At 65.5% G+C, this 26,415-nt stretch overlaps 2 protein-coding genes across 6 annotated transcripts in view; both read right to left on the reverse strand.

The window, feature by feature from the left end:
* Positions 1-903: 903 nt before the first annotated feature.
* Positions 904-2,561, reverse strand: RASD1 (ras related dexamethasone induced 1). The gene is made up of 2 exons (XM_036451898.2): positions 2,235-2,561; positions 904-2,038 (listed from the first exon to the last, which is right to left on the reverse strand). The coding sequence occupies exons 1-2, from the start codon at positions 2,518-2,520 to the stop codon at positions 1,509-1,511; spliced, it is 816 nt and encodes a 271-aa protein (XP_036307791.1). The 5' UTR covers positions 2,521-2,561; the 3' UTR covers positions 904-1,508.
* Positions 2,562-6,205: 3,644 nt separating this feature from the next.
* PEMT (phosphatidylethanolamine N-methyltransferase) overlaps positions 6,206-26,415 on the reverse strand; it is a 40,670-nt gene continuing 20,460 nt past the window's right edge. For all 5 annotated transcript variants that reach the window (XM_045586442.1, XM_036451900.2, XM_045586443.1 and 2 more), the window contains 5 exons: positions 15,362-15,477; positions 9,972-10,117; positions 7,727-7,838; positions 6,834-6,908; positions 6,206-6,453 (listed from right to left, as the gene is read on the reverse strand). In XM_045586442.1, the coding sequence (XP_045442398.1) occupies positions 6,396-6,453; positions 6,834-6,908; positions 7,727-7,838; positions 9,972-10,117; positions 15,362-15,477 (507 nt within the window). In that variant the 3' untranslated portion in view covers positions 6,206-6,395. The remainder of the gene's footprint in view (positions 6,454-6,833; positions 6,909-7,726; positions 7,839-9,971; positions 10,118-15,361; positions 15,478-26,415) is intronic.

Here is a 26,415-nt window from a genome sequence, read left to right on the forward strand (position 1 = left end):
GGCCTGAGCACCCCCTGAAGCCAGTTATTTGGATTATTGGGTGGCAGGCACTTTTTATTTCTTTAAGGATTTTTAAAAATTAGAGAGGGAGAAACATCGATGTTCTGCTCTCAGCTCTCAGATGGAATGGCCTCCTGCATGCCCCCCCACCCCTCCACCAGGGATCAAGCCTGCAACCTGGGTATGCGCCCCGCCCACAGATTGAAGCGGGAGCTTTTTGGTGTCCAGGATAGGACGACACCCAACCAGCAGCCACAGTGGCTTAAACATCACACTTAATTCTCACAGCAACTCCACGCAAAGGGTGTTGTCTGTGTTTTCCTGGCAAAGAATTCGGGGCTTGGCAGGTGGCTGCTGCCCCCGCACAATCACGAGCCGTCCTGAGCTGGGAGTGGCGCCCTCCACTCCTGAGAAAAGGCAGCAGAGAAGCATCTAACCTCTCCCCAGGGCGGAGCGTGCTCCCCCGGAGGCTGGGTGACCCAGCTGTCCCAGCAGCCACGGGCCAGGCTCTGCCCCTCACTGTGAGGCCGGGCCAAGTGAACCTGCAGCCCTCGGAGGTTTCAGCCGTGCTGACCTGTCACCTTCCGCTGCACTGAGGATTGGCCAGACAGCTGGGCTGGGTCGAGGGGAAGCTAAGCAGGTAAATGGCTGGAAAGATGCATCTAGAGGACTCGGAATCCTTTCTTTTTGGCCTCGATTTCAAAGGACCCATTCCCCAAATGGAAGGCTTCCGCCCAGCCCTCGGAGCTTTCCGGGAGCCTCTTCCTCGGGGAGAGCTGCGGCCGTGCTCAGAACCTGGCGCCTTTTCCAGGGCTGGGAGGGAGCCGAGCCAAGGTAGAAACCCACCCTCCCTCCAACCCTGCCCCTCCGGCCATTTCTATAATAAAAGCAAAGAAAGCATGGTTTTCATTTTAAATTATTTTATAGTAAAATAACCAGCACAATCACTGAGACGTCTTACACACAGTATAAACACTGGACGCGGTTTTGTTCATGTTCACCAAGTTTCTCCTTTGTGCAGTTCCACACACATGTAAACAAGACACTTGGCTGATCTGACCCCTTAGTTTCAGAAGGGGAAAAGCTTTTGCCAGTTGCCATGGCAACCTAGGATCACAGACAAGTTAATGCCCTGGTCTCCCTTCACCCTGTGGCGGGCAGGACGGGCTTCTGGGAGCTCAGCGGTGGCTGGTTCGCTTCCACACACACCCGTCCCAGTTACTCCGTCTGAGGAACCGGGCAAGTTCACCGTTGTTGGGCCTGTGCCCACCAAGCCAGGCGCGGGGGTTGGGGTGGTGGCAGGTGCCAGTGGGCACGCAGACGTGGGGGAGGGCCCACCTGTGACCCAGTTCGCGTTCCTTCCAAAGCAGATGACCTGCCCTCCGTTCTCGCCTCCCAGTTGGTGGGCCCGGCGGGCTCTGGGGAGGGAAGAGCCAGGGCCCTTGGAGCGCAGGGCGGACTGGACTTTAAACGACAGGGTCTCCGTGGGCACCGCGGGCGGCGGGGGCCTAGCTGATGACGCAGCGCTCCCGGTCCTTGGCCCGGCCGCCCGCCTTGGCCCGCACGCACAGGAGGTCGCTGTGCACGCTGGGCCGGCGCGCGAAGGGCGCCACGATGCCCAGGGCGCCCCCCGGCCCGGCGCGCGGCTGCTTCCCGGCCCGCAGCGCCTGGTGCAGCGCCTCGCCGTGCTGCGCCGACAGGCGGCGGTGCAGGCCCGGGCTCATCTCCCCGGGCAGCCCGGCCATGGCGAAGAGCGCGCGGAACATGGGCTCCAGGCTGCTGTTCCTCTTGGCCGAGACCTCGAAGTAGGCGCAGCGCGCGGGGCCGGCGCCCAGCAGCCGCCGCACCTCGGCCGGCTGCACCTCGCGGTGCAGGTCGCGGTCGCCCTTGTTGCCGCAGAGGACCAGGGGCACGTCCAGGCGCCCCCCGGGCTTGCTCCTGAGGCAGGACTTGGTGTCCAGGATCTGCTGCCTGAGCCTCTGCGCCTCCTCGAAGGACTCGCGGTTGTCCAGGCTGAATACGAGGATGAAGACGTCTCCTGCGGGCAGAGGGCGCGGAGGTGACGGGCTGACCGGAGGTGACGGGCCGGGCCCCCGCCGCCCGCGGTGCCCACGGAGACCCTGTCCTTTAAAGTCCAGTCGCGGCACCGCGCCCTCCAGGGCTCCCGGACCGGGTCTCACCCCCTCCCGGGCACAGCGGCACCCCCCTCACCGCTCACCCCGCACCCCGCTCACCCGTGAGGATGGAGAGGCGCCGCATGGCGGGGAACGGGTGGCGGCCGGCCGTGTCCAGGATGTCGAGCTGGTAGAGCTGGCCGCGGATGGAGTAGAACTTGCGGTGGAAGTCCTCCACGGTGGGCGTGTAGGCGTCCTCGAAGCGGCCCGTGAGGAACCGCGACACGATGGCCGTCTTGCCCACCTTGGAGGAGCCGAGGATGACCAGGCGGGAGCGGTTCCGGGCCGGCACGCTCGGCTCCGCGCGGCTCGGGCGCATCTTCTTGATCATCGCCGGCAGCTTCATGGGGCGGAGCGGCTGCAGGGCTGCGGTTCGGCTGGGTCGGGCTGGGCTCTGTGCCTTGGCCGCTCGGCAGAGTCCGGTGCCGTCCGCGCCGCCCGCCTTTATGTGCAGCCCGATGGCCGCCCCGCCCCCTGCCCCGTGCGTCACGCCCTCCCGCCCCGCCCCGCCCGCCGCAGCCTCCTCCCCGCGGGGCGGCGAAGCACTGGGCGCGCCGCCGGCTGCGCTAACCTGTGGCTGGGGAAGGGACCCTCCACTACACGCACACGCGTCCTTTGGCCTCAGTTTCCCCAGAGAACGATGGCGCTCCCGTCACCGCAGCAGCGCCTGGCAGGTGCTTACTGGGCGCCCTCTCAGGCCTGAAAGCAGCCCAGCGCCCGCCCCTGCCGCCCGGGCTGTGCTTGTTCCGGGCCCTCGCCTTGGCCACCAGGGGACACCACGCGGCCCGAGTGGGGACGGGGCTGCAGATTGGGGTCTGGGGAGTTGGTCACTGGAAGGTGGTGGGTCTGGTTGATTGTGGACGCAGCTCAGAAGGCGGCACTGGTCACGCAGCAGTGACCCCCGGGGCTGCAGGGCTGGGCGGGCGGGCGGGCGGGGGAAGGACAGATGCGGGGAAGCAGGTTGACCAGTGACCAGGGCGGCTGATGCTGTCACCGGCCCAGAGAGTCCGGGCACAGCCAGCACCGCTCCGGCGGCGCCGGGGGAGGCTGTGCTGCTTTGCTTTGTCGGATTTGTAGGAATCCAAGGAGGGAGCCATTAGCTGGTGCCACCCCATCCACGTGGGTCAGGGTGCCATGGGCCGTCCTGGGGTGCCAGCCCACCCCCCTCAGCCGTTTGCAAGCCCGGGAAGGGGTGCTCAATGGTCATCTCTTCCAGACCTTTTGACAGGGGTCCCAGCAAAATCTCACCCTCCCCGGGGTGCCGGTCCTGGGAGGGCCACCTCAGTGAGGTGGCGGGCCAGGGTTTGAGACCACCCTCCCCGGAGATGCAGTGGCTGGAACCCAGTTGGACTCCTCAGATGAGGACTCCGGGTCCCTTCTGGGCATGTCACCCTGCCCCACAGATGCCAGGCTGTTCTCCCAAGGCTGCTGAGATCATTAAGCCCCGTTAAAGCCCCAAAGCCCGTGAGCCTGACCGCCCGCATCCGGCCGGGCTCTCTTGCCTGCAGGGAGCAGCGGAGGGAGGGACACTGTGAGCTTGGGCTGCTTCATTCCCACCTCTCTTTAAAGTCTCGTTACTAAAAATAATGCCTGCTCATGTCTTTAAAACATCTCAAGTTTCAGAAAGGAATGCAGTGAGAGGAGTCGGAAACAAGAGGCCTCCGTCCCACCCCATCGGGAGTGGGGAACTCCCCGGAGGCTGCCCACCTCAGCGCTGAGGGAGGCACTGCCCGGCGGACGGGTCTCCCTGACCCGAGGTCAGCCCACAGGGCCCTGTGCCGGCCGCTGCCAGCCGCGCCCCCGGCTGCGGCAGACCCGGGTGACGGTGCCGGGCTGGTGATGGTGGCCGGCGGTCTTTCCGTGGTGGCAAACAGCATCGAGGCCGAACCTGCTGGTAAATGTCATTTACTTGCGGTCTAGCAGTTCCCCTGCTAAGAGTGGAATGGGAACTTTTTAAAATCTTTGCCCAGCCCTAGCTGGTTTGGCTCAATGAATAGAGTGTTGCCCTGTGGACTGAAGGGTCCCAGGTTTGATTCCAGTCAAGGGCACAAGCCCGGGTTGCCGGCTTGATCCCCAGTGGGGGCGTGCAGGAGGCAGCCAATTGGTGATTCTCATTATTGATATCTCTCTCTCTGAAATAAAAACATATTTTAAAAAATATTTGACCAAATGTTGGGGTGGGGGGAGCACAGCTGGCCTCCAAGGCGGCCATTCTGCCACAGCCTGTGGGAGCCCCGAGGTTGTAGAAGGTCCGTGACAGCTGTGTGTGAGGCACCTGTCAGCAGGGCGGGCATGTGTGTGTGTGTGTGTGTGTGTGTGTGTGCAGGACCTCCGGCGAGCACCCTGGGTGCACGCCCGCCAGTGCTGCTCTGAGCCTGATGTCAGCAGCCTCACCGAGCAGTCTTAGCGGCCTGGAGAGGAGAAGGACCGGAAACATGCAGAGGACCCGAACCCACGGCTCCAGAGGCCCCCAGGGACACCGGGTGTGTGTGTGTGTGTGTGTGTGTGTGTGTCTGGCTGCTGGCCGCACGGTGTTCCTGCCGCCACCCTTCACCGGACGGGTGACGCCTCCCCTATGATGGGAGCCGTGCAGCCTCGTTTGCTCTTTAGTGACCAACCAGACCAGCTCCATGGCAACCAAACGTAACAGCGCAATTTGGGCCCCCAGACTGTGGCTTTGGATCCTGGATGGACGGACGTGCCGAGATGAGTGAGCTCAGGGGCGTGTTTGACTCAGAGGCTGAGCTCGGGGATGGCTAGTGGTTCGCAGGACGTTAGACCCAGCAGCAGCAGCAGGAGGACGGGACTGCTGTGGTCGCTGTTTCACTCAAATAAAGTTTCCCCTTCACTGCACCCCAAAGTGGGGACTCTGGGGAGCACTGGATTGGTCGCTCCAACCTTTTGTTGGCAAAACAGGTCTGGCTTTCCCTTCTGACGAGCTCCCTCTGCCCAGCAGGCTCTCCTCAGCCCCAGCTCGTCCCCATCTGCGGTCCTTCCAGCAGAGCCAGCGCCCCTGCCCTCCCCCCCCCCCCACACCTGGGCCCGAGGGTCAGGCTACTGGAGCTGCTCCTGCCCCGGCCAAGGACGGGCTGTCAGGGCTGCGAGTCTGAGAGCAGAGCGGCCTCTCAGGCCCTGAGAGAAGCCAGAGGAAGCCAGGGGAGGCCGAGGGGGCGGAGGCCCCAGCACTGCCGAGTGCCTGCTGGAGCGGGCAGGCTCCGCGGGGAGGGGCACCGCCGGCCGGCCTCGGAGGGGCTGCCAGCGGGGCCGCGCCAGGCTCCCTCAGGCCCAGGCGGCCATGCGGCCCCCGTGGCTGCACGAGGTCCGAGAGGCCGGGCAGTGTCAGCAGTAACTGGAGAGGCCACTCCGCTGGAGTCGGGCCAGAGGGGGACTGCGGGGAGTCCTCCCTGATGCCACCGGGAGCGCCCGCCTCTCCAGCTCCTCACTCAGAGGGAGGCGGCCTGGGCACACATGCTGACACTCGTGTCCCCGGGATAAGGCCCCCAGCCTCTCTGAGCCCGTCCTCCAGCGCTGCCTGCATATCCGGGAAGCCAGCCCGACAGAAGTTGGCCAGTGCCTTCCCTGGCCGGTGACCTGCCCTCCAGAGACAGTGGCTGCTGGGCCGGAGGGCTCAGGCGCCTGCGGGTGGGTTGGTGGCCACACATTTGAACTTTGCTGATAACCTTCAGATCACCCCACGGAGTGATGTCTCTAGGGCCAGCTGGCCGGCTGGTCCGGCAGCCGGGGCACAGAGAAAACCCCTGGCCGGACCCTGAGGGGCAGACGCCTGAGCTGAGGCCCTCTTAGCTGGTCCTGGAGCTTTTCCTCATCTCAGGCCCTGGCACTCGCCGCACCACTGCTTACAGCACCCGCCCTCCCATCGCCCCCACGCCACGGCTGACACGGCCCCTCTTCCCCCGGGGCTTTCTCGGCACTTCATCTCCACGTCTCACTCCGATCACTGCCCCTGGCTGGCAGCTCACAGGGAATGGGGGAGGTGGACGGCTCCCCGAAGGGAAGGACAGGAGGGGGCTGGGTCAGGGCCTTTATTGGGGCGTTAAACATGGCGGCCGTCGGGCGGCCCAGTGGCCGCACAGCAGCAGTCCGAGGGCCCACGCAGCGGTTTCCAAGGCACCGGAGGCCCCGCCAGCAGCGCGGGAGCAGCGGGCAGGCCCGCCGCCGTGACGCAGGCCGGAGGCGGTGGGCGGGAGGCGCCGTCAGCCGTCAGCGGTGCTTGCGGGCCTGGGCGGCTTTCTGCCGGTAGATCTCAGCGGTGAAGGGCCTGCGGGGCGGAGGACAGCCTCCGGTCAGCGGGTCTTGGGGCCGATGCCAACCCGGGCCTGCCCCCCAGGAGCCCGGACAGAGTGAAGGTGCCCTGGGGGCCAGGAGGGCCGGCAGCCGCCTGCCACTGCTTGTCCAGGCCCCCAGCCCCCGTGACTTCTCTGAGCTCCAGCCTGCCGCCGTGTCAGTGCGGCCGTGGCCCTGCTGACCTGGCCTGTCCTGGGCATGGGAGCGGTGGCCATGGGAACGGTGGCCATGGGGACAGTGGCCACGGGAACGGTGGCCATGGGAACAGCCCTGAAGGGGAGGCAAGGCCACCTCGTCCCTCACAGTGATGGCAGACAGTAGCCCGTCCCACAGACCCTGGCGGCGCCTACTCACTCCTCGTACAGGGTGGCAGCCTTGTAGACGAGGGCCACCACGCCCGTCAGCAGCAGGCCGGCGGGGCTGGCGTGCCTGTGGACAAGATGCGGGCAGTCAGCAGGCAGCCTGGCACCGGGTGCCCCTCCCTGCCAGGCTGAGTCCTGCAGCAATGTGTGGAGTGTCTGCCCAGTGTCTGGCTTTCTCTCTTGGACCAGGGCACTCGCTGCCCAGGGCCTGACCCGCTGGCCAGAGTGCTGCCATCCAGGCTGGCTCAGGCCCAAGTCAGGCAAGAGGGGCCGGACTTTCTGGTCTGGAAGTAGAGCTGGGGTGTGCATGGGGGTCCCTGCCAGAAGCCCCCAGCTCCTTGTCACTCAAAGCCCAGTGCTCATGGGGTGGGGCATGGGAAGGAGCATCTCAATCCTGACCGTTCACCCTTGGTGTCTCTGGGAACAGCGGCCTTCAGCAGTTAAATAAAAGCAGACACTGCAGACAACGGACAGACAACTACTCCGGGGCGGGGCCTGAGACCGCAGCCGTCCCCGCAGCTGCAGCCTTGACCTTGGCTGAGGCGGGAGGCAGAGTCCTGGGCACACGCTCAGACGGCCCCAGAGCCAGAGGCCGCCGCCGCCTGGGGACGGGGGAGGGGCTGGCGGGCTGCAGTCCGTGGGCAGGACTGGCCTGTACATCGTTGTGGTTAAAAAAGGAATCAAAAGAATAATATTTCGTGACGTCGGATAGAATATGAAATTCAAATGTCAGTGTCCGTGCTGACGCCATCACTCTCCCTCACCGCCTAGGGCTGCCTCTCACGGGCAGGCCTCACTCTGACCCTGGGGACGCCTGCCAGCCCTGCTCTCGGAGCTGCCGTCACGGTCAGTCCTCCCCAGGCGCGGGGCGGGCGGAGCACTCACATGACGGCCCAGCCCAGGTAGTTGGCCGTGCTGCCCCAGTACATGGGGTTGTCCAGGACGTTGAACGGGAACTTGGTCACTCTGGCCTCCTTGAGGATCCCGAAGTAGTCACCTGTGGACAAGGCGGGCAGGACACGGTCACCTCCGGGCCAGACCCTCCCTGAGGGCCGGGGCCCCAGGCTGGTGGGGAGCAGGCTGACAGCACACCGGGCCCTGCCACCTCAGGGCGCGGGCGCCGGCCGGAGCCACGGCCTCGTCCCCGCCGAGCCGGCGCCCTCCGTGCGGCAGAAGCAGGAGGACCGGCAGGAGGGTCACCGCCTTCCGTCGGGGACGAAGGAGCGGGGGAGGGCCTCTTCCAGGAGCAGGAAGCGGGCGGCGGCTGAGGCCCCGCACAGGCTGGGTGCTGGGCGACTCAGGAGTGCGTGCCTCCTTCCCAAGAATTCCCGCCGCTCCTCTCACCCCCACGCCCTCCAGCCAGTCTCACCACGTGGCTTCCTGTCAGAGCCCACTGCCCGCAGCACCCGGACTCCTCACCCTGGTCTGGAGGATGAGCCAGCACACGGGGCCCTCCGCCCTCCTGCGGCCTCGCCCTGGCCCTGCCGGGGCCACCCCTCGGCGCTGCCTCCTCCCTGGCCCTGGGTCTCGGCCCCCAGTCCACCCATCCCAGCCCCTCCCACACCTCCTGCCCGGAGTGCAGCGCAGTGCCCGTGCGCATTTGTGGACGGAGAGGTGTGGCCCCACTGGCCCCGGCCCGAGCCACCTGCCTCCTTCCCACCCGCACCTGCCAGACGGGCTCGCCCCCCTCGTCCCGGCTCCCCCCGCACAGCCCCCCAGGTCCGTCCCCGGGCTCCCCGCACAGCCCCCCCTCGTCCCGGGCTCCCCCCCCCCCGCACAGCCCCCCTCGTCCCGGGCTCCCCCCTCGTCCCGGGCTCCCCCCTCCCGCACAGCCCCCCTCGTCCGTCCAGGGCTCCCCGCACAGCCCCCCTCGTCTGTCCCCGGGCTCCCCCCCTCCAGCCCCCCTCGTCCCGGCTCCCCGCACAGCCCCCCGCGTCCGTCCCGGGCCCCCCCCGCACAGCCCCCCTCGTCCGTCCCGGGCCCCCCGCACAGCCCCCCTTGTCCGGGCTCCCCCCCGCACAGCCCCCCTCGTCCGTCCCGGCTCCCCGCACAGCCCCCCGCGTCCGTCCCGGGCCCCCCGCACAGCCCCCCTCGTCCGTCCCCGGGCTCCCCCCCCACACACAGCCCCCCCGCGTCCGTCCCAGGCCCCCCGCACAGCCCCCCGCGTCCGTCCCGGGCCCCCCGCACAGCCCCCCTCGTCCGTCCCCGGGCTCCCCCCCCGCACAGCCCCCCTCGTCCGTCCCGGGCTCCCCCCCGCACAGCCCCCCTCGTCCGTCCCGGGCCCCGCACAGCCCCCCTCGTCCCGGCTCCCCGCACAGCCCCCTCGTCCGTCCCGGCTCCCCCCCGCACAGCCCCCCTCGTCCCGGGCTCCCCCCCGCACAGCCCCCCTCGTCCCGGGCTCCCCCCCGCCCGGCTCCCCCCCGCAACAGCCCCCCTCCTCCCGGCCCCCCGCACAGCCCCCTCGTCCGTCCCTGGCTCCCCCCCCGAACAGCCCCCCTCATCCCGGCTCCCCCCCCCCACAGGCCCCCCTCGTCTGGCTCCCCCCCCCACAGCCCCCCTCGTCCTGGCTCCCCCCCGCACAGCCCCCCTCGTCCCGGGCTCCCCGCACAGCCCCCCTCGTCCCGGCTCCCGGCCGCTGGCGGGACGGCTATCTGTGAGGGCCGAGAGCTGACGGCCTGAGCGCCCGGCAGAGCCCAGGCTGAAGCACCGCACAGAGATGCCCAGACAGAGGGGCACCGATCCACCCAGGCCCCGGATGCCACAGCCTAGTCCCAGCTGGCAGGGCTGGGGTGGGGGTGGGGGGCCAAGAACCTCTGACGGGCCCCTCAGGGAGCAGGCACCTCGGGGTGCCACGTGCTTGCTGGGAGGGGCTCCCTGAGGGCAGCAGCTGCTCCTGCGTCTTTCCCTGACCCCAGGGCCACCCTTGTCCCGGCAGCTCCCCTGTGGCTCTCCTTCCGGGATCGCTGACGTCATGAGGCCTTCCAGAGCTGCAGGCAGAGGGACAGTGGCCCCATCCCTCGCTCTGCAGCCGGCTCCGGCCCAGCGAGAGGCCACCGGCTGCCTGGCCCGCAGCCACGCGGCCGGACCAGACGGGAGGGCCCAGCTCCTGCAGGCGCTGAGCGGGCCTCACCCAGGAAGGTCCCGGTGAAGCCCAGGGCGGCGAAGCTGGAGAGCACCAGCAGGCTGCCCGCGCCCAGCAGCACGAGGCCGGCCTGGTAGGCCGTGGGCGTGTCCAGGCTGTCCATCCGGGGCTGGTTCCGCATGGCCTGAGTGAACCTGCGGGCGGGGCGAGAGAAGGGTCACTGGGTGAAGGCGAGGCTGCCACTCCTTCCCACCGGGCCCCCCAAGTGGCCCCCAGAGTAGTCGGTCCAAGGGTCTCAGACCCGGTGCTGCTGGGGGCAGGCAGGGGCAGCGGCTGCTGGGGGTGCGGCCCCGGGACCGGGCAGGGGGGCGGGCAGGGGGGCAGGGATCCTGAAGCACCGTCTCCGGTGCCAGAGGGAGCAGTGCGGGTGGGCCCAGACCTGCAGAGTTTTGGTTTTTGGGAGTCAGAAATCCTGACTGGGTATGAGTGTCCTCATTTTAAAAAATTTAAAAACAGGCGATGAGCCGAAACCGGTGTGGCTCAGTGGATAGAGCGTCGGCCTGCAGACTGAAGGGTCCCAGGTTCGATTCCGGTCAAGGGCATGTACCTTGGTTGCTGGCACATCCCCAGTGGGGAGTGTGCAGGAGGCAGCTGATCGATGTTTCTAACTCTCTATCCCTCTCTTCCTCTCTGAAAAACTCAATAAAATATATTATTAAAAAAATAAATAGAAATAAAAACAGGCGATGAATGAAAACTATTTGGGATTCTGTGCGTCTCAGCAGGCCAGATTCAGCCCGAAGACCAGCAGTTTGCAAACGCTGATCCTGTCCAGCTAGAACGGGCCATGGAGGGTGAGTGGGATGGAAGCTGCAGCCAGGCTGTGCGGTCCTCCCGGTGGTGGGCGCGGCCGCAGCCCCAGCCCCTGTGCAGCTCCAGCGCCCCCTGGCTGCGGCGCCGAGCCCACCGGGAGCGGATGCCTTGCCCAAGGCAAGTGGGCTGAGCAGAGGGGTGACGGCTGGTGAGCTCCGAGCCTCGGGCTCTCCGGGCTCTCCGGCTGGCTCCCCGGCTGGAAGGGCCCGGCTCCGGGTCTGCCTCCTCAGGGGAGTGGCGCCTCCACAGGAAGGTGTGTGGGAGCAAGAGCACGCCCGTGGCGCACACATCCCCTTCCCCCTGCCCTCAGTCACAAGAGCAAGACCTCCGCCTCACAGGAGGCAGCTGCTTGCACCCACTTTGTACCAGGAACTCCTGGCAGTGCAGTTCACCACCCATCTGTGTATCCTCTATTGGTCTACCCTCATCTACCCACCCATCCATGCATCCAGCCATCTATCCTCCATCAACCCATCCATCAACCCACCCATCTAGCCATCCATCAGCCATCCATCCACCTACCCATCCATCCACCTATCCACCCATCTATCTTCTATCCATCCATCCACCCACCTACCCATCCATCTATCCACCCATCTATCCTCTATCCATCCATCCACCCACCCATCCATCCACCCATCCACCCATCTATCCTCTATCCATCCATCCACCCACCCATCCATCTATCCACCCATCTATCCTCTATCCATCTATCCATCCATCCACCCATCCACCCACCCATCTATCCTCTATCCATCCTTCCATCCATCCATCCATACACCCACCCATTCATCCACCCATATATCCTCTATCCATCCATCCATCCATCTATCCTCCATCCATCTATCCTCTCTCCATCTATCATCCTTCCATCCATCCATCCATCCATCCATCCATCACAAAGTCTCTCTGTTTGCCAGGCTTTTGCAAGCAGAAGAAACTCATCATTTTTGTTCATCCCACCTGTCAGTTCTGCCATCCTGATGCTAAGCTAAATCTGCCTCCCAGCGGCTTCCCTCCGCCCCTCCCAGAGTAGAGAAGAGGCTGCTTGTCCTTCCCCGGGCGTCTCCTGGCACCTGGCACACTCCAGGCAGAGGTTTAGGGCACCTGCCTGGACAGGAGGACAAGCAACACCCTCACCTCCTCCCGTCCCCCAGCGCGGAGAAAGGGCTGAACAAACAGCAAACAGGACACCAGGCGCAGAGCCGGCCGATGACCTGTCAGACAGGCACACGTGTCAGGGCACACCTGGCTCTGGTCACGCCGCCCACACCCCCAGCTCTCCGCCCACCACTGCCCTCGCTCAGCTCCAGCTGCCAGGCTCAGGGCCACCCCGCAGTGACAGGCTGATACTCTGCGGCTGCTCAGGGTCACAAACACCCGTGTGTACCGGGTCACCACGCCTGGCCCGCCCCTCTGTGCCCTCACTGGCCTTCTGATAAACCTGCCACCAAGCACCCCTTCTCCCCGCAGACAGCAGCTGAGGCCATGGTGCGGGCTGCTCGGGCCCTAGCCTCAGCACCCCCTGCCTGTCCTGTGGGCACCTGGCGGAGTGGGGGCATGGAGAGGGTGTGGGCAAGGCTGCCTGCCCGCCCGTCAACTACCGGCCCTGGATCCTTGGCTAGCCCTGCATGAAGGACTGTGCCACAGAGAGAGAGAGAGAGAGAGAGAGAGAGAGAAACAGAGAGAGAGAGACAGAGAGAGAGAGAGAGAGAGACAGAAAGAAAGAGAGAGAGAGAGAGAGAGAGAGAGAGACAAAGAGAGAGAGACAGAGAGAGAGACAGAGGGAGAGAAAGAGAGACAGAGAGACAGAGAGAGAGAGAGAGGAAGAGGAGAGAGAGAGAGAAGATAGATATAGATTGCAAACGCTTCGCCTCCAAGATCTCATTGGCGGGAGTTAATCCCCCTCACACCATCTCCGCCACCAGCCCCCCACTGGGCTGGGCTCCCTCCTGCCTGGGCTGCTCCCCCTGGCCTGGCTGACTCCGCCCTGCCCTGGGCTTGCTCTCACTGCCCTGGGGCGGGCTCCCCCTGCCCTGTGCTTCTCCCCCTGCCGGTCTGACTCCTCCCTGCCTTGGGCTGCTCCCTGCTCCCCACTGCCTGGGCTGACTCTTCTCTGCATGGGCTGCTCCCCCTGCCTGGGCTTGCATCCCCCTGCCTGGGCTGACTCTCCCTGCCTGGGCTGCTCCTCCTGCCTGGGCTGCTCCCCCTGCCTGGGCTGACTCCTCCCTGCCTGGGCTGCTCCCCCTGCCTGGGCTGACTCCTCCCTGCCTGGGCTGCTCCCCCTGCCTGGGCTGCTCCCCCTGCCTGGGCTGACTCTTCTCTGCATGGGCTGCTCCCCCTGCCTGGGCTGCTCCCCCTGCCTGGGCTGACTCCTCCCTGCCTGGGCTGCTCCCCCTGCCTGGGCTGACTCCCAGGCTGCCAACCTAGGGCAATGAGACCTGCTGGGTCGGCACCAGCACAGCCACCAGCCTCGAGTCGCTGCACCCATGGCCCCTGACCCAGGCTGAGGGCTCCTGGCACCTGCAGGATGGTTCAGAAGGAGCTGGGCACCTGGCCTCAGTGCTTGCCTCTGAAGGAGGGAGCAGCACCCCCTCCCCTGCCCCCATGCAAAGCTCATGCTGGCGAGCGCGGGGCTGTGGGCAGGTGAGCCCGGTGACAGTGGGACGGGTGCCACGCTGGGGCAGCACTGGTGCCAGACAGGGTCCAGAGGCCGGTGAGGCTTCGCTGAGATATGACAGAGGAAATCCACCGGGGGAGGGATGGGTGGAGGGAACATTCCAGAAGAAAACCAGCCAGGCCAGGGGGAAGCTCCTGATGGCGGGGGAGAGTGGGAGGCCAGCTACAGTCCAGCGTGACCAGGTCCGGAGCCGAGGGCACAGCCTGCTCCTGCTCCTGCCCCTCCACCAGGCTCACCCGCGCCAGGCAGCGGGCACCCTCCCGCCGGCGCGGGCAGCGGGGAGGCCGGCCGGCGGGGGGAGGCGCAGGGCTTAGCCACCAGGGCGCTCAGGGCCACGCTCCGGTCACTGCTGCGGGCCGCCCGCCGCCAGCCGGCTCCGTCCCACCTGCGCTCAGAGGGGCTGGCAGCCCAGGCACAGCACGGAGGGTGCAGGGCTGCTCCCACCCACACCCCCACTCCTGAATGGTGCTGCCCGCCCTGGTCTCCCCTCCCCCCCAGCAGCCCCCCTCCCCCCGGAGACTCCCCCCTCCCCCTGATCATCCCCCTCCCCCAGGAGCCACCCTCCCCCCCAGCAGCCAGCCCCCTCCCCCCCCAGCAGCCCCCTCCCCCCCAGCAAGCCCCACGCCCCCATCAGTCCCCTCCCCCCCAGCAGCCGCAGCCCCCCTCCCCCACAGCAGCCCCTCCCGGCCCAGTAGCCCCCCTCCCCCCCATACAGCCCCTCCAGCATGCCTCCCCTTCTTCCTAGCCCCCCCAAGCCCCCCTCCCCCCCAGCAGCCACCCCCTCCCCCCAGCAGGCCCCCCTCCCCCCAGCAGCCCCCTCCCCCCCAGCAGCCCCCTCCCCCCAGCAGCCCCCTCCCCCGGAGCAGCCCCCTCCCCCGGAGCAGCCCCCTCCCCCCAGCAGCCCCCCTCCCCACAGCAGGGCCCCCCCTCCCCCCCAGCAGCCCCCCCCCCAAGCGCCCCCTCACCACCCAGCAGCCCCCTCCCCCCAGCCCCACCCCACCCCAGCAGCCCCATCCCCCCCGAGCAAGCCCTCCCCCAAGCATCCCCCCCCCCCCAGCGACCGCCCCTCCCCCCAGCAGCCGGAGCACCCCTCCCCATCCACGTTCCACCAGCAGTTCCCCCTCCCCGCCAGCAGCCCCCTCCCCCCAGCAGCCCCCCTCCCCCCAGCAGCCCCCCTCCCCCCAGCAGCCCCCTCCCCCCAGCAGCCCCCCTCCCCCCAGCAGCCCCCCCTCCATCCACGGAGGTGCAGCAGCCCAGTGCCACACGGGCGCATGCGTGGCTCCACAAACAGTGGAATCTTATTCGCTTTAAAAAGGAGGAAAGTTGTGTTTTTTTCCAAGTGCTCAGTTTACTCCCCAGCTTTGCTGAGCTGTCACTGCTCTGCCGAGGGGAGGTGCGTGGGGGAAGCCCTGGTACACGCGTGTCCTGTGAAATGACAGCCCTCCGCTCCCGCTCCCGCCGCCCGCGTGCGCACCGCTCGACGCCCCTCCGGCCCCAGGCCCGGCCACCCCGCAATCCGGCCCCCGTGGGGCCGAGCGCTCAGTGCGATTCTCACTCAGCGCCGCCCGCACCACCTTCCTGCCACTCGCCACCCCAGGAAAGGGACCAGGCTCAGGGCAGGCCCGCTGGCGAGGCCCATCGGCCCCTGCTCCCAGGCTGGCCTCCAGTCGCCCCCAGGCACCTGCCAAGCCCCTGGCAGCAGCGCCCCCTCCCACAGCTCACCGCCCGCCTCCTCCGGCAGTGGGTCCGCAGCGGCCGTGTGTGCACCGGCCCGGGTCCCAGGCAGTCACAGGGGCCCGATGGCCCAGATGGGGTGCTGCTGGGTGCGAGGCCGAGAGCAGCGTCCCTATGCACTCAGACAGAGCCCCCCCGCCCGGGGCCTTACCAGTGCGAGCGCAGGGCGTTCAGGAGCAGGATGACCCCGCCCAGCGCATAGCAAGCCACGTGGGGGGAGCCCAGGGCTCCGCTCAGCTTCCGCGTCCTCTGTTCCCATCTGGCCACCTGGACGGAGAGAGGAGCGTGAGGTGCTGGGAGGACCCGTGCGGGAGGAGGCTCAGGGTGCTCCGGGCCAGGGGTGCCCGCACAGCCGTAGTCCTGCCGGGGGCCACAGCCTGCCGGAGCAGCCTCAGCTGGCTCTTCCTGAGCAGGGGGACCGGGCAGCCCAGCGCCCAGCCCCGTGGGCGAGGGGCAGGGCCGAGCTGCTGAGGACAGATGAGGGTCCCCCAGGAAGCAGGCCCAGCCCTGCAGTCCCCTCACCTCCAGGCACAGACTTTCAAGCTTTCAACTTTTTTTGGTTAATCCTCAACCAAGGATATTTTTTTCTGTTGATTTTGTTTTAGAGAGAGTGGAAGGGATGGGAGGAGGAGGAGAAAGAGAAGCATCGATGTGAGAGACACATCCATTACCTCCCAAACTTGCCTGACTATAGCTGGGGATTGAACCTGCAACCCAAGTACATGCCCTTGACAAGGAATCGAACCCACGACTCTTTGGGGCATGGCCGGCACTCTAACCACTGAGCCGCCGTTTTTTATTTTGTTTTTTAAACCAATCGCATCTACAGTCACCTTCAACAGCAGCAGGGAAACGGGGCGTGGGCAGCTTTCAGAAGCCCTGCTGCCTCTGTGGCCAGGCCCCGGGCCGCACCCAGCACCGCCGTGCCCAGAGGCACACTGGGCTGTGCCAGCAGGAACGGCAGGAGGAGCGGCTGAGCGGGCAGGAGACAAGGCCGCACTCTGATCAGGGGCCGGGGGCGGGGGGACCGTCGCCTGGAGCTCCCGTGAACGTGGTCACAGCGGAGTCTCGAAGGCCGCCAGGCCTCCTGCAGGAGGACCAGCCCCGGGCTCGCTCTCCATGGGGCCTCAGCACCGAGTCTGCCTGCTGCCGGCTCCGGGCCGGACTGCCCATTGGCCTACCCTCCCTGGCAGCTCAGGTCCAGAGATTTGGCCCTGAGGCGGCTCCCGGCCTGTCCTCGAGCTTCCTGGGGCGTGGCCAGCGCAGAGGGCCTGCAGGCTGCAGTTCCAGGAGGGAGAGTGGGCGAGGGGCTCCAGCTTCCCCCGGAGTGCCATGCCTCTGCTTTGGCACCGCTGCCCGGTACCCGCGGACCAGCCTCTGCCGCTCAGAGCCCGGCCCTCGTGTGGAGCATGGTCCCGGACCAGACTGCGTATGTGGCCTTTAAACGTTTTTCGAAATAACATTTCAAAGTGGTGTTTAGTTGTGCAAGCATTATTACTGTCTAGTTCCAGACCGTTCCATCAGCCCACAGACACTCAGGCACTCTGCACCTCCTTCTTCTTCTGTCTATTCTGGAAGTTTCCTTAATCAGAATCACACAAGATGTAACTTTCGACCCTGGTTTCTTTTCAGGCCATTCTGGTATAGGTTCATCCATGCTGCAGCATGTGTCAGCACGCCATTCCATCCATCCATCCATCCATCCATCCATCCATCCATCCGCACATCCATCCATCCATCCATCCATCCTCACATCTATCCATCCATCCTCACATCCATCCATCCATCCATCCATCCATCCATCCTCACATCCATCCATCCATCCTCACATCCATCCTCACATCCATCCATCCATCCATCCATCCTCACATCCATCCATCCATCCACCCTCACATCCATCCTCACATCCATCCATCCATCCATCCATCCATCCTCACATCCATCCATCCATCCACCCTCACATCCATCCTCACATCCATCCATCCATCCATCCATCCTCACATCCATCCATCCGCACATCCATCCATCCATCCATCCATCCTCACATCTATCCATCCATCCTCACATCCATCCATCCATCCATCCTCACATCCATCCATCCATCCTCACATCCATCCATCCATCCACCCTCACATCCATCCTCACATCCATCCATCCATCCATCCTCACATCCATCCATCCGCACATCCATCCATCCATCCATCCTCACATCTATCCATCCATCCTCACATCCATCCATCCATCCATCCTCACATCCATCCATCCATCCATCCATCCTCACATCCATCCATCATCACATCCATCCATCCATCCTCACATCCATCCATCCATCCTCACATCCATCCATCCATCCATCCATCCTCCCATCCATCCTCACACCCACCCAACCAACCACTCATTCACCCAACATTTACTGAGGGATCTACACAGGCCAGTAGAATATTGTGAAAAGAAAGCGGAGGAGGACAGAAGCCACAGGAAGTCATCCATGACAGCGGTGCTTGTTTGTATGTGAAACACCGGTTTCCCGGGCGTCCACAGGACAGCAGCCTGGAAGGACCTCTCCACCTGAGAGGCGCGATTCCGGAAACATCTTCCTCTTGGCCACTCCATCTCCAATACACGCTGGAAGTGAGGGCTGGAGGGCAGCTTTTTGATATCCCATGTGGGGGGGACAGCGGCTGCTTCCTTTCATTGTATTGCATCTGCCCTGGCACCACAGGTCCTCCACCTGCCAGCTCTGTGCCCCTGAGGGGATCACTTCCCCTCTCTGCCTCAGTTTCCTGACGATGCCCCTCCCGTGTTGCTGGGAGCATTGGTGAGTTAGTGCACGGTAAGCGCTCGGAGCCTGTCCGGAGGGCACCGCCCTCCCCCCGCACACAGCTCCCCTGCCTCCACGTCCTCTGTGGGGCTGCCCTCTGGCTGGAGAGCCTGCCCGGACCTCAGGGCCTATGCTGCCCTGGGCACCCCTCCAAGAGCACAGACCCTGCTGCGCCAGGCAGCGCCAGCGGTCCCACCGCCAGCCCTTCCCATGGCCACAGCGCCCTGTCGGCTGCTCCCCCCGCCCCCGCCCCCGCCCCCGCCCCCGCCCCCGCCGGGCAGCAGATGACCAGTTCAGAGGTGCGCCCCAGCCAGCCTGCAGGGAACTCACAGCTGGACTTGACTGCCGGGGAGTGGGTCCCCAGATGGAAGCCAGGGCCCCAAGCCTCCTGGAACCCTGCACCAGCTGCCCATCCCCACCAGCGGGAAACCCTCACCCCCCACGGGAAACCCCCCCTGGAGCCCCCCCCACCGGAAACCCTCCCCCCATGGGAAACCCCCCCCCAAAACCCCCCCCCCCGGGAAACCCTCCCCCCCACAAAACCCTCCCCCATGGGAAACCCCCCCCATCGGAAACCTCCCCCACGGGAAACCCTCCCCCACGGAAACCCTCCCCCACGAAACCCTCCCCCACGGGAAACCCTCCCCACGGGAAACCCTCCCCCACGGAAACCCTCCCCCACGAAACCCTCCCCCACGGGAAACCCTCCCCCACGGGAAACCCTCCCCCACAAAACCCTCCCCCACAAAACCCTCCCCCACAAAACCCTCCCCCACGGGAAACCCCCCCCCACGGGAAACCCCCCCCACAAAACCCTCCCCCACAAAAACCCCCCCCCCACAAAACCCTCCCCCACGGGAAACCCTCCCCCCCACAAAACCCTCCCCACGGGAAACCCTCCCCACGGGAAACCCTCCCCCCATGGGAAAACCCCCCCACGGGAAACCCTCCCCCACAAAACCCTCCCCCACGGGAAACCCTCCCCCACAAAACCCTCCCCCACGGGAAACCCTCCCCCACGGGAAACCCCCCCCCACAAACCCCCCCCCCACAAAACCCTCCCCCACAAAACCCTCCCCCACGGGAAACCCTCCCCCACGGGAAACCCTCCCCCACAAAACCCTCCCCCACAAAACCCTCCCCCACGGAAAACCCTCCCCCACGGGAAACCCTCCCCCACGAAACCCTCCCCCACGGGAAACCCTCCCCCACAAAACCCTCCCCCACGGAAAACCCTCCCCTGACGGGAAACCCTCCCCACGGAAAACCCTCCCCTGACGGGAAACCCTCCCCACGGGAAACCCTCCCTTGATTAGGTGTCAGGGTCACTAATCATTAGGGAAACGCAAGTCAAACCGCAACAGGATTCCGCCTCACACCCATGAGGATGGTAATTGTTAAAAACTCAGGAAGCAGCCGAAACCAGTTTGGCTCAATGAATAGAGCATCGGCTTGGGGACTGAAGGGTCCCGGGTTCGATTCCGGTCAAGGGCATGTACGTTGGTTGCGGGCATATCCCCAGTAGGGGGTGTGCAAGAGGCAGCTGATCGATGACTCTCTCATTGATGTTTCTAACTCTGTATCTCTCTCCCTTCCTCTCTGTAAAAAATCAATAAAATATATTAAAAACAAAACAAAACAAAACAAAAAACCTCAGGAAGCAACGAGTGCTGGAGGATGAAAACGGAGCTGTGCCCTGCTGGTGGGACAGTCAAGCGGTGCAGCCACGGTGGAAAGAAAAGTAAAACTAGCCCAGATGGTGTGGCTCAGTATTTGAACGTCGGCCCATGAACCAGTTAGTTCTCTGTGCCTATGAGTGTTTCTGTTTATTTGTTCTTTAGATTCCAGACATAAGTGAAATCCTGTGATATCTGCCTTTCTCTGTCTTCATTTAGCAAATGGGAAGATTTCATTGTTACGGCCGAGCAGTATTCCATTGTATAGATGCACCACTGAGGTGGGAGACCGGGAACTCTGTGCACTGCTGGTGGGAATGCAGGCTGGTGCAGCTGCTGTGGAGAACAGTATGGAGTTTCCTCAAAAAACTAAAAATGGAACTCCCATTTGACCCACGCCTCCCCCGCCCAGCCACCGGCCGGCGTGCCCACGCCTCCCCCGCCCAGCCACCGGCCGGCGTGCCCACGCCTCCCCCTGCAGCACAGCGCAGCCCCGCAGGGAGCTCGCCCAAGGGGCCCGGGCGGCTTTCCCGTGTCCCGCCTCCCCACCATTGCTCTCCGTCCTAGCTTCCCGGGGCGTGCCGGGCTGGGTCATCACTGCCGTTGGACAGTCACGTGGGCCGGGGTCTGGGCTGCCCGTGGCCCTGCCAGGCCGTGGCTCTGCACTCTGACGCCCTGGAGGCAGTCACAGGGGCAGCCCCTCGGTCGCCCGGGCCCTCAGAACCAGCTGCCGGAGGCAGACCCAGCCATGCCTTCTCCCAAAAGGCGCGACCATGCGGTGACTCGGTAGACGTGACCCTTGACTGTCGTCACTTATAACACAAAGCTTGTCACCAGGGGAGAGCGGGGAGCTGGAGCTGCCGGCGTGTCCGTGCCCGCCGCCAGCACAAGGCCCGCCGGCCAGCCAGAGGCCCGTGTGGCAGGCGGGGGACCGGGACCGGCGGGGACTGTCGAGTCCTCACTCTCACCCAGGAGAGAGGCACTTCGTCACACACACACACACACACACACACACACACACACACACGAGGGCACAGAGAGGTTGAGTGGCTTGCCCAAAGCCACACAGCTGAGAAGTAGGAAAGTCAGCTTGTTTCTAACCACTCAGCGCCAGGCCCACCTCCCCCTGCTGACTGGCTGGGCAGACAGGGCGCAGAGGGAATGCCCTCAAACACCCCTCAGCCTCCTGCAGTGCCAGGACAGCAGCCAACGCGCTGGGCCCTTTCTCACCGGGCTGGGGCTTTCCCAGGCGCCGGGCAGCGCACAGGCGGTCCTGCCACCCTGCAGCCCGGCTCCGCCAGGGTCTGGACCTGCGCTCTGGGGGAAGCCGAGGCCGACCCAGGCGGCGGCGGTGGCGGCGGGCGCCCGGCTTCCTCTCGGTGCACCGCCTTGGCGAGGCCGCGCCCGGGTCACAGGGCCTCCCATTCCCTGGCCACCGGCCTCCTCAGGGCCCCCAGAGAGCCACGGCGGGACCCTCTCCTGCGAGACTCCGCTCCTCGCCAGGACACACCGTTTGAAGCCCAACCTCTCTGGGGAGGGGGGACTGGCGGGACCCTCCCAGCCGACCTGTGATGTCATCCTGTGATGTCATCCTGTGATGTCGCAGTGCAGGCCCAGAGATGCCATCTTTCTGTGGGGCGCACCCACAGCAGCGACCCCGAGGTCTAGCATGCGCAGGCCCCCCCACCGAGCCTCACCTCACCTCAGTCTGCCCAGGCGTCACCCCGAGAGGCCTCCCTACCCCCAGCACATTTCCTCGGCTTTACACCTGCCTGCCCCCTGGAGAAGCCGCCACAGACCCTCCTCGTGGGCGCCGCCCGGGCCCGGCCCAGCCACGTCCACGCGAAGCAGCAGCCTCGTTCGTCCTGCGTCCGGGTCCGGCCTCACCTCTCCGCCCGCCCTCCCGGCTGCACCTCCTGACTCATTGGCTCCGGCTCAGAACAAGCCTGCTCGCCTCTCCCCACCTTGTGCTCAGAATGTTCCTCTTGTGACCAGGAGGCGTGCGCCGGCAGGCAGTGTCCTTAGAGCTGGACCTGCCGCGGTGAGGGGTTGGAGGGGTACATGTCATGCCACTTGTGATTCCAGCACACAGGAAGGATGTTCCGGAGCCTGTGTGACAGGTGGGGGGCCCTCTGCTTTCCTGGACGCTTGGAATTTGTCCGTAAAACAAGCTCCTCTGCCTGAGAAGTCATTCTGCTCTGGCCAGGCTCCCGCAAAGGCCTGTCTCCGGGGTGTGCGCCTTGCGCCTCTGCCCCGGCCCTCTCTAAGCCGGCACCTGGCCCACCGTGCTCACAGCAGGGCGAGCTCTGCACCACCGTCCTCCTCACACAGCCTCTGCCCTCCCAGGGCCTGCATGCAGGCACCAGCTCAGCCATCAGCATGCCCAGTGAGCATGCCCAGTGTCACCTCTGCATTCGCAGCGGCCCGGCGAAGCCATGAGGAAAGGAAAGCAGCATCCGGGAGAACAGCATGTGCCACCGGTAGGCATTGCCCTGCTGGCCACCCCACACCGCCTGGTCCAGGCCAGCCCAGCCCAGCAGCCCTGACACCACGAGGCACAGCCCGGCTCCCCCAGGAGGCAGCCAGGCGTCGTGTCTGGGACCTGGGCAGCAGCAGGCTGGGGGCCAGACGGGGGGCAGGGTGCATTTCTGACATTTGTGTCTGCAGGGCTGTGAGCTGCATGAGGAGACCTCATTCACATCTTCCCCCTCCCCCCCGCCCTCCCCTCCCCCGCCAGGCCCCTCCTTCCCAAGGGCAACAAGGAGATGCTCCAGCCCCAGGAGGAGGAGCAGGAGGAGCAGGAGATGGAGGAGGAGGAGGAGGAGGAGCAGGAACAGGAGGAGGACAGGAACAGGAGGAACAGGAAGAGGAAGAGGAGGAGGAGAAGGATCAGGAGGAGGATCAGGAGCAGGAGCAGGAGATGGAGGAGGAGGAGCAGGAGATGGAGGAGGAGGAGGAACAGGAGATGGAGGAGGAGGAGGAGCAGGAGGAGGAAGAGCGGGAGGAGGAGCAGGAGCAGGACGAGGAGGAAGAGGAGAAGGTGGAGGAGGAGAAGGATCAGAAGGAGGATCAGGAGGAGGAGGAGCAGGAGCAAGAGCAGGAGCAGGAAGAGGAGGAAGAGGAGGAGAAGGTGGAGGAGGAGAAGGATTAGGAGGATCAGGAGGAGGATCAGGAGCAGGAGGAGTGGGAGATAGAGGAGGAGGAGGAGCAGGAGGTGCAGGAGGAGGAGGAGGAACAGGAGGAGGACGAGGAGGAGGAGGAGGTGGAGGAGGAGGAGCAGAAAGAGGAGGTGGAGGAGGAGGAGGAGCGGGAGCAGGAGGAGGAGGAAGAAGAGGAGAAGGTGGAGGAGGAGAAGGATCAGGAGGAGGAGGAAGAGGAGGTGGAAGAGGAGGAGGATCAGAAGGAGGATCAGGAGAAGGATCAGGAGCAGGAGGAGGTGGAGGAGGAGCTGTGTCACAGTTGCAGAGTGAACGAGTGGAAATTTACAAACATGCTCACACTCAATGCAAACCAAGGCCAGCCTGGCTTCCGCGGCTGCAGGGCTGCCTGAGCAGCTACGGGGCAGCTGCCGGATGCCGGGCACTGGACGCTGCAAACAGGCACGACACGCCTCTCCTCGGCAGGCCGCCGGCCGGGCAGACATGCAGAGAGGTGGCGGAGAACCGGAGGTTGGAGGAAGAACAACTTGGGGTGGCGTGTCCAGGCCTCTCTAAGGCCTGAGGGAAGAAGAGGGGGCACCACAGCAAGCGCAGAAAGGAGGGCCCTCGGCGGAGCACCGGGGCCTGCCAAAGCCAGCCGCTGCGCCCGGCCATCATCAGACCCTGGGCAGCACGGGGCCAGGGTCCCCGCCACCCCAAAGCCAGGGGTTTGGAAAGGAAGGGGACTGAGCCGCCTGAAGGTTATTTTCCCTCCCAGGCTCAGCGGTCAGCAGGGAAGGGTGCTTTCCCAGGATGGAAGCCAGAGGCACCAGGGACTCGGAGAACCTGACCACACGCAGGGGGCGGTGAGTTCTGAGGGGAACAATGCCAAAGCCATGACCGGGAATGGGAGGCGGGGACGGAGGAGCGGAACCGAAGAGCGCACGGGGAAACCTGAACCTCGCAGCTGCCGATCAGAGGCACTGACCCGGGAGCAGGCACACGTCATTCACCCCGAGCCGGCACCGACCTCCCCAGGGAGGGAGCCCCCATCTTCACGGGCCCGAGGCAGCGGCTCAGGCCCCTGCGCTGCACACCAGCCACCGCAAGGGCTGTGCACGCCGGAGGTGCGGGCAGGAAGGTGGGAGCAGGGCGAAGGGCACCCCCAGCCGGGGTGAGGAAGGGAGCGGATGTGAGCACTGAGCAGGCCTGGGGATGATCTCCCCGCGCCCTCAAGGGACCCGCGGATCTACTGTCGGTGGCCTCCTTGGACACAGGCCGTGCAGGCAGAGGGAGGCCGTCAGGCAGAGGCACACGGGCCATGCACACGCCTAACTCAGTGGCGTTTCTGGACCGATGCACTGCCCAGCCCTGGGCCACACCTGCGTGACAACAGCTGTGGCCATTGGAAAATAAACCTTGATTATGGCATGTTTGGGGCTCCAGGAAAGATGCAGACAACACAGGGTCCTCATGTGCCTCCAGCCCCGCCCTGAGGCGACGCTTGGACCTGCAGTCCATTTGCTGCAAAAGCAGGTGAATGTCCGTCGATTCCCTGGGCAAAAGCAGCTTTTCTGCTGGTCTGAGGACTCGTCAGCTCCAGCCCAGGCGACGGAGGGAGGCATGTGCCCGCACAGCCACACAGAGCCCCACACGGTGCCCCACACGGAGCCCCACACGGCCACACGGTGCCCCACACGGTGCCCCACACAGCCACACGGAGCCCCACACGGTGCCCCACACGGAGCCCCACACGGCCACACGGTGCCCCACACGGTGCCCCACACAGCCACGCGGTGCCCCACACGGAGCCCCACACGGAGCCCCACACGGTGCCCCACACGGTGCCCCACACGGAGCTCCACACGGAGCCCCACACGGAGCCCCACACGGCCACGCGGTGCCGTGCAGAGCAGCAGGGCAGCCGGTGCGGGAGGAGGGACTGCCAGCAGCAGTAGACACGCGGTGTCCCAGCTGAAGCCCAGCCCTTCGCAGAGCAGTGTGACTGTCCCGAGGCTCCGACGGAGGAGACTGCCTGCACGGGGACTCCCCCTGGGGACAGCTGGGATCACACACCGTGCTCTGTGCGAATCCCGTCCCGGAACCCCTCCTGGCCTCCGAGGACAGGGACATGGCGGTCTCCGTCCCCTGGAACAGACAGAGCAGAACAGCACGGCCTGCCGCCGGGCTCCTGGGAGGGCCTGCACAGCCCCTGGCTCTGGGTCTGACAGGAGCGCCTGCTGGCTCTGCAGGCTGGGGCACTCGGGGACCCAGTCTCATGCACAAGCCACAGGGCAGTTCCATTCAGGACATGGGGTCCAGGGCCTCCCTGCCAACTGCCATCAGGCACGCCCACCGGTTCTCTGACGGGCGGCCCAGGCCCGAGCGGACTCTGCATTTGCCACGTGTGCACCTAAGCTCCTAAGCTGAGGGTGTCACTGAGCGCTGCTCGGAGTAAAGGTCTGAAATAAACCAGACACGCATCCGTGGGAGGACGTGGGCTAGTGCCAGGCCAGCCACCCACGGATGGCTCGCAGTGGCCGAGGAATGGACGGGACCTCTGCCTGCAGAAGCCACAGACCTCCCAGCCACTGGCACTGCCGCAGGTCAGTCCGAACGGGGCAGTGCTCTCGCTCACAGCTCGGCAGGCCGGAGGCCGGGCCGCCACCGCTCCCCGTTCCCCATCACCTGCTGCTGCTGGGCACGGACCCCAAGCTGCAGCCGGCCAGGAGGCGCTGGGCCGGGACCCGGTGTGGAGTGCGCGCGGCCTAACTGTGCGGTGCACCTGGAGCCAACCCGGAGTGACACTCAGTGACAGTGACACAGAAAACTTCTGGAAAATGGAAAACCTGCAATCCGTCGTTGGTACCTAAGCCTACAAAACTAAAAAATAAATAAAGAAATAAGATACATCTTTAAACATAAAACTAGGCCACTGGATCTCACACCTGACTTTCCAAACTCCCAGGGAGGATGTCTCAGCCCCGAGCGTGAAGGTGTCAAGTCCATGTCCAGGGAACAAGGGCTTCCGAACACGCTGCTCCGGCCACGGAGCAGGTCCTGCCCGGGCGCACCGGGCTCGCACTGAGGCCGGCCCAGCCCCCTCCCCATTCCGGAACCGTCTCAGCCTGTCCTCAGACGCCTGTGTTCTGGGGACCGAGCTCCCAGGGCCCCAGTAGCCACCTCCATTCAGGCCACAGGTCACACGGGGCCGACAGGGGTCAGGCTGCCACAGCCCCCCAAGAAGCACCCCCTGGAACTCCCTCTGCTCAGCCCTGGGCGTGGGGGGGGGGACCCCCCGCCCCTGCTCGCTGTGGGAGCCGAGCACTGCCCAGAGCTGAGCTCTGACCTTCCAATGCACTGTCCTTGCTTCCAGGGAGGCTGCTGGGAGGCCCAGAGGAGGGGCGGGCAAGTGCCCCCACGCTGGAGGGCTCTCCTGCCTGCCGCCCGGCTCTGCTCAGGCCGCTCCTGGCTTCCTCGCCCTCCGGAGCGCCCGCCCCGCGTCCTGGGAGCCCAGGAGAGCCTCCAGCCTCGCACCCTCAGGGCCTCCTCCTGGAAGTGCCGCCGCGGC

Source organism: Pipistrellus kuhlii, unplaced genomic scaffold (assembly GCF_014108245.1).
Source record: "Pipistrellus kuhlii isolate mPipKuh1 unplaced genomic scaffold, mPipKuh1.p scaffold_m20_p_23, whole genome shotgun sequence".
Taxonomy (NCBI): Eukaryota; Metazoa; Chordata; class Mammalia; order Chiroptera; family Vespertilionidae; genus Pipistrellus; species Pipistrellus kuhlii.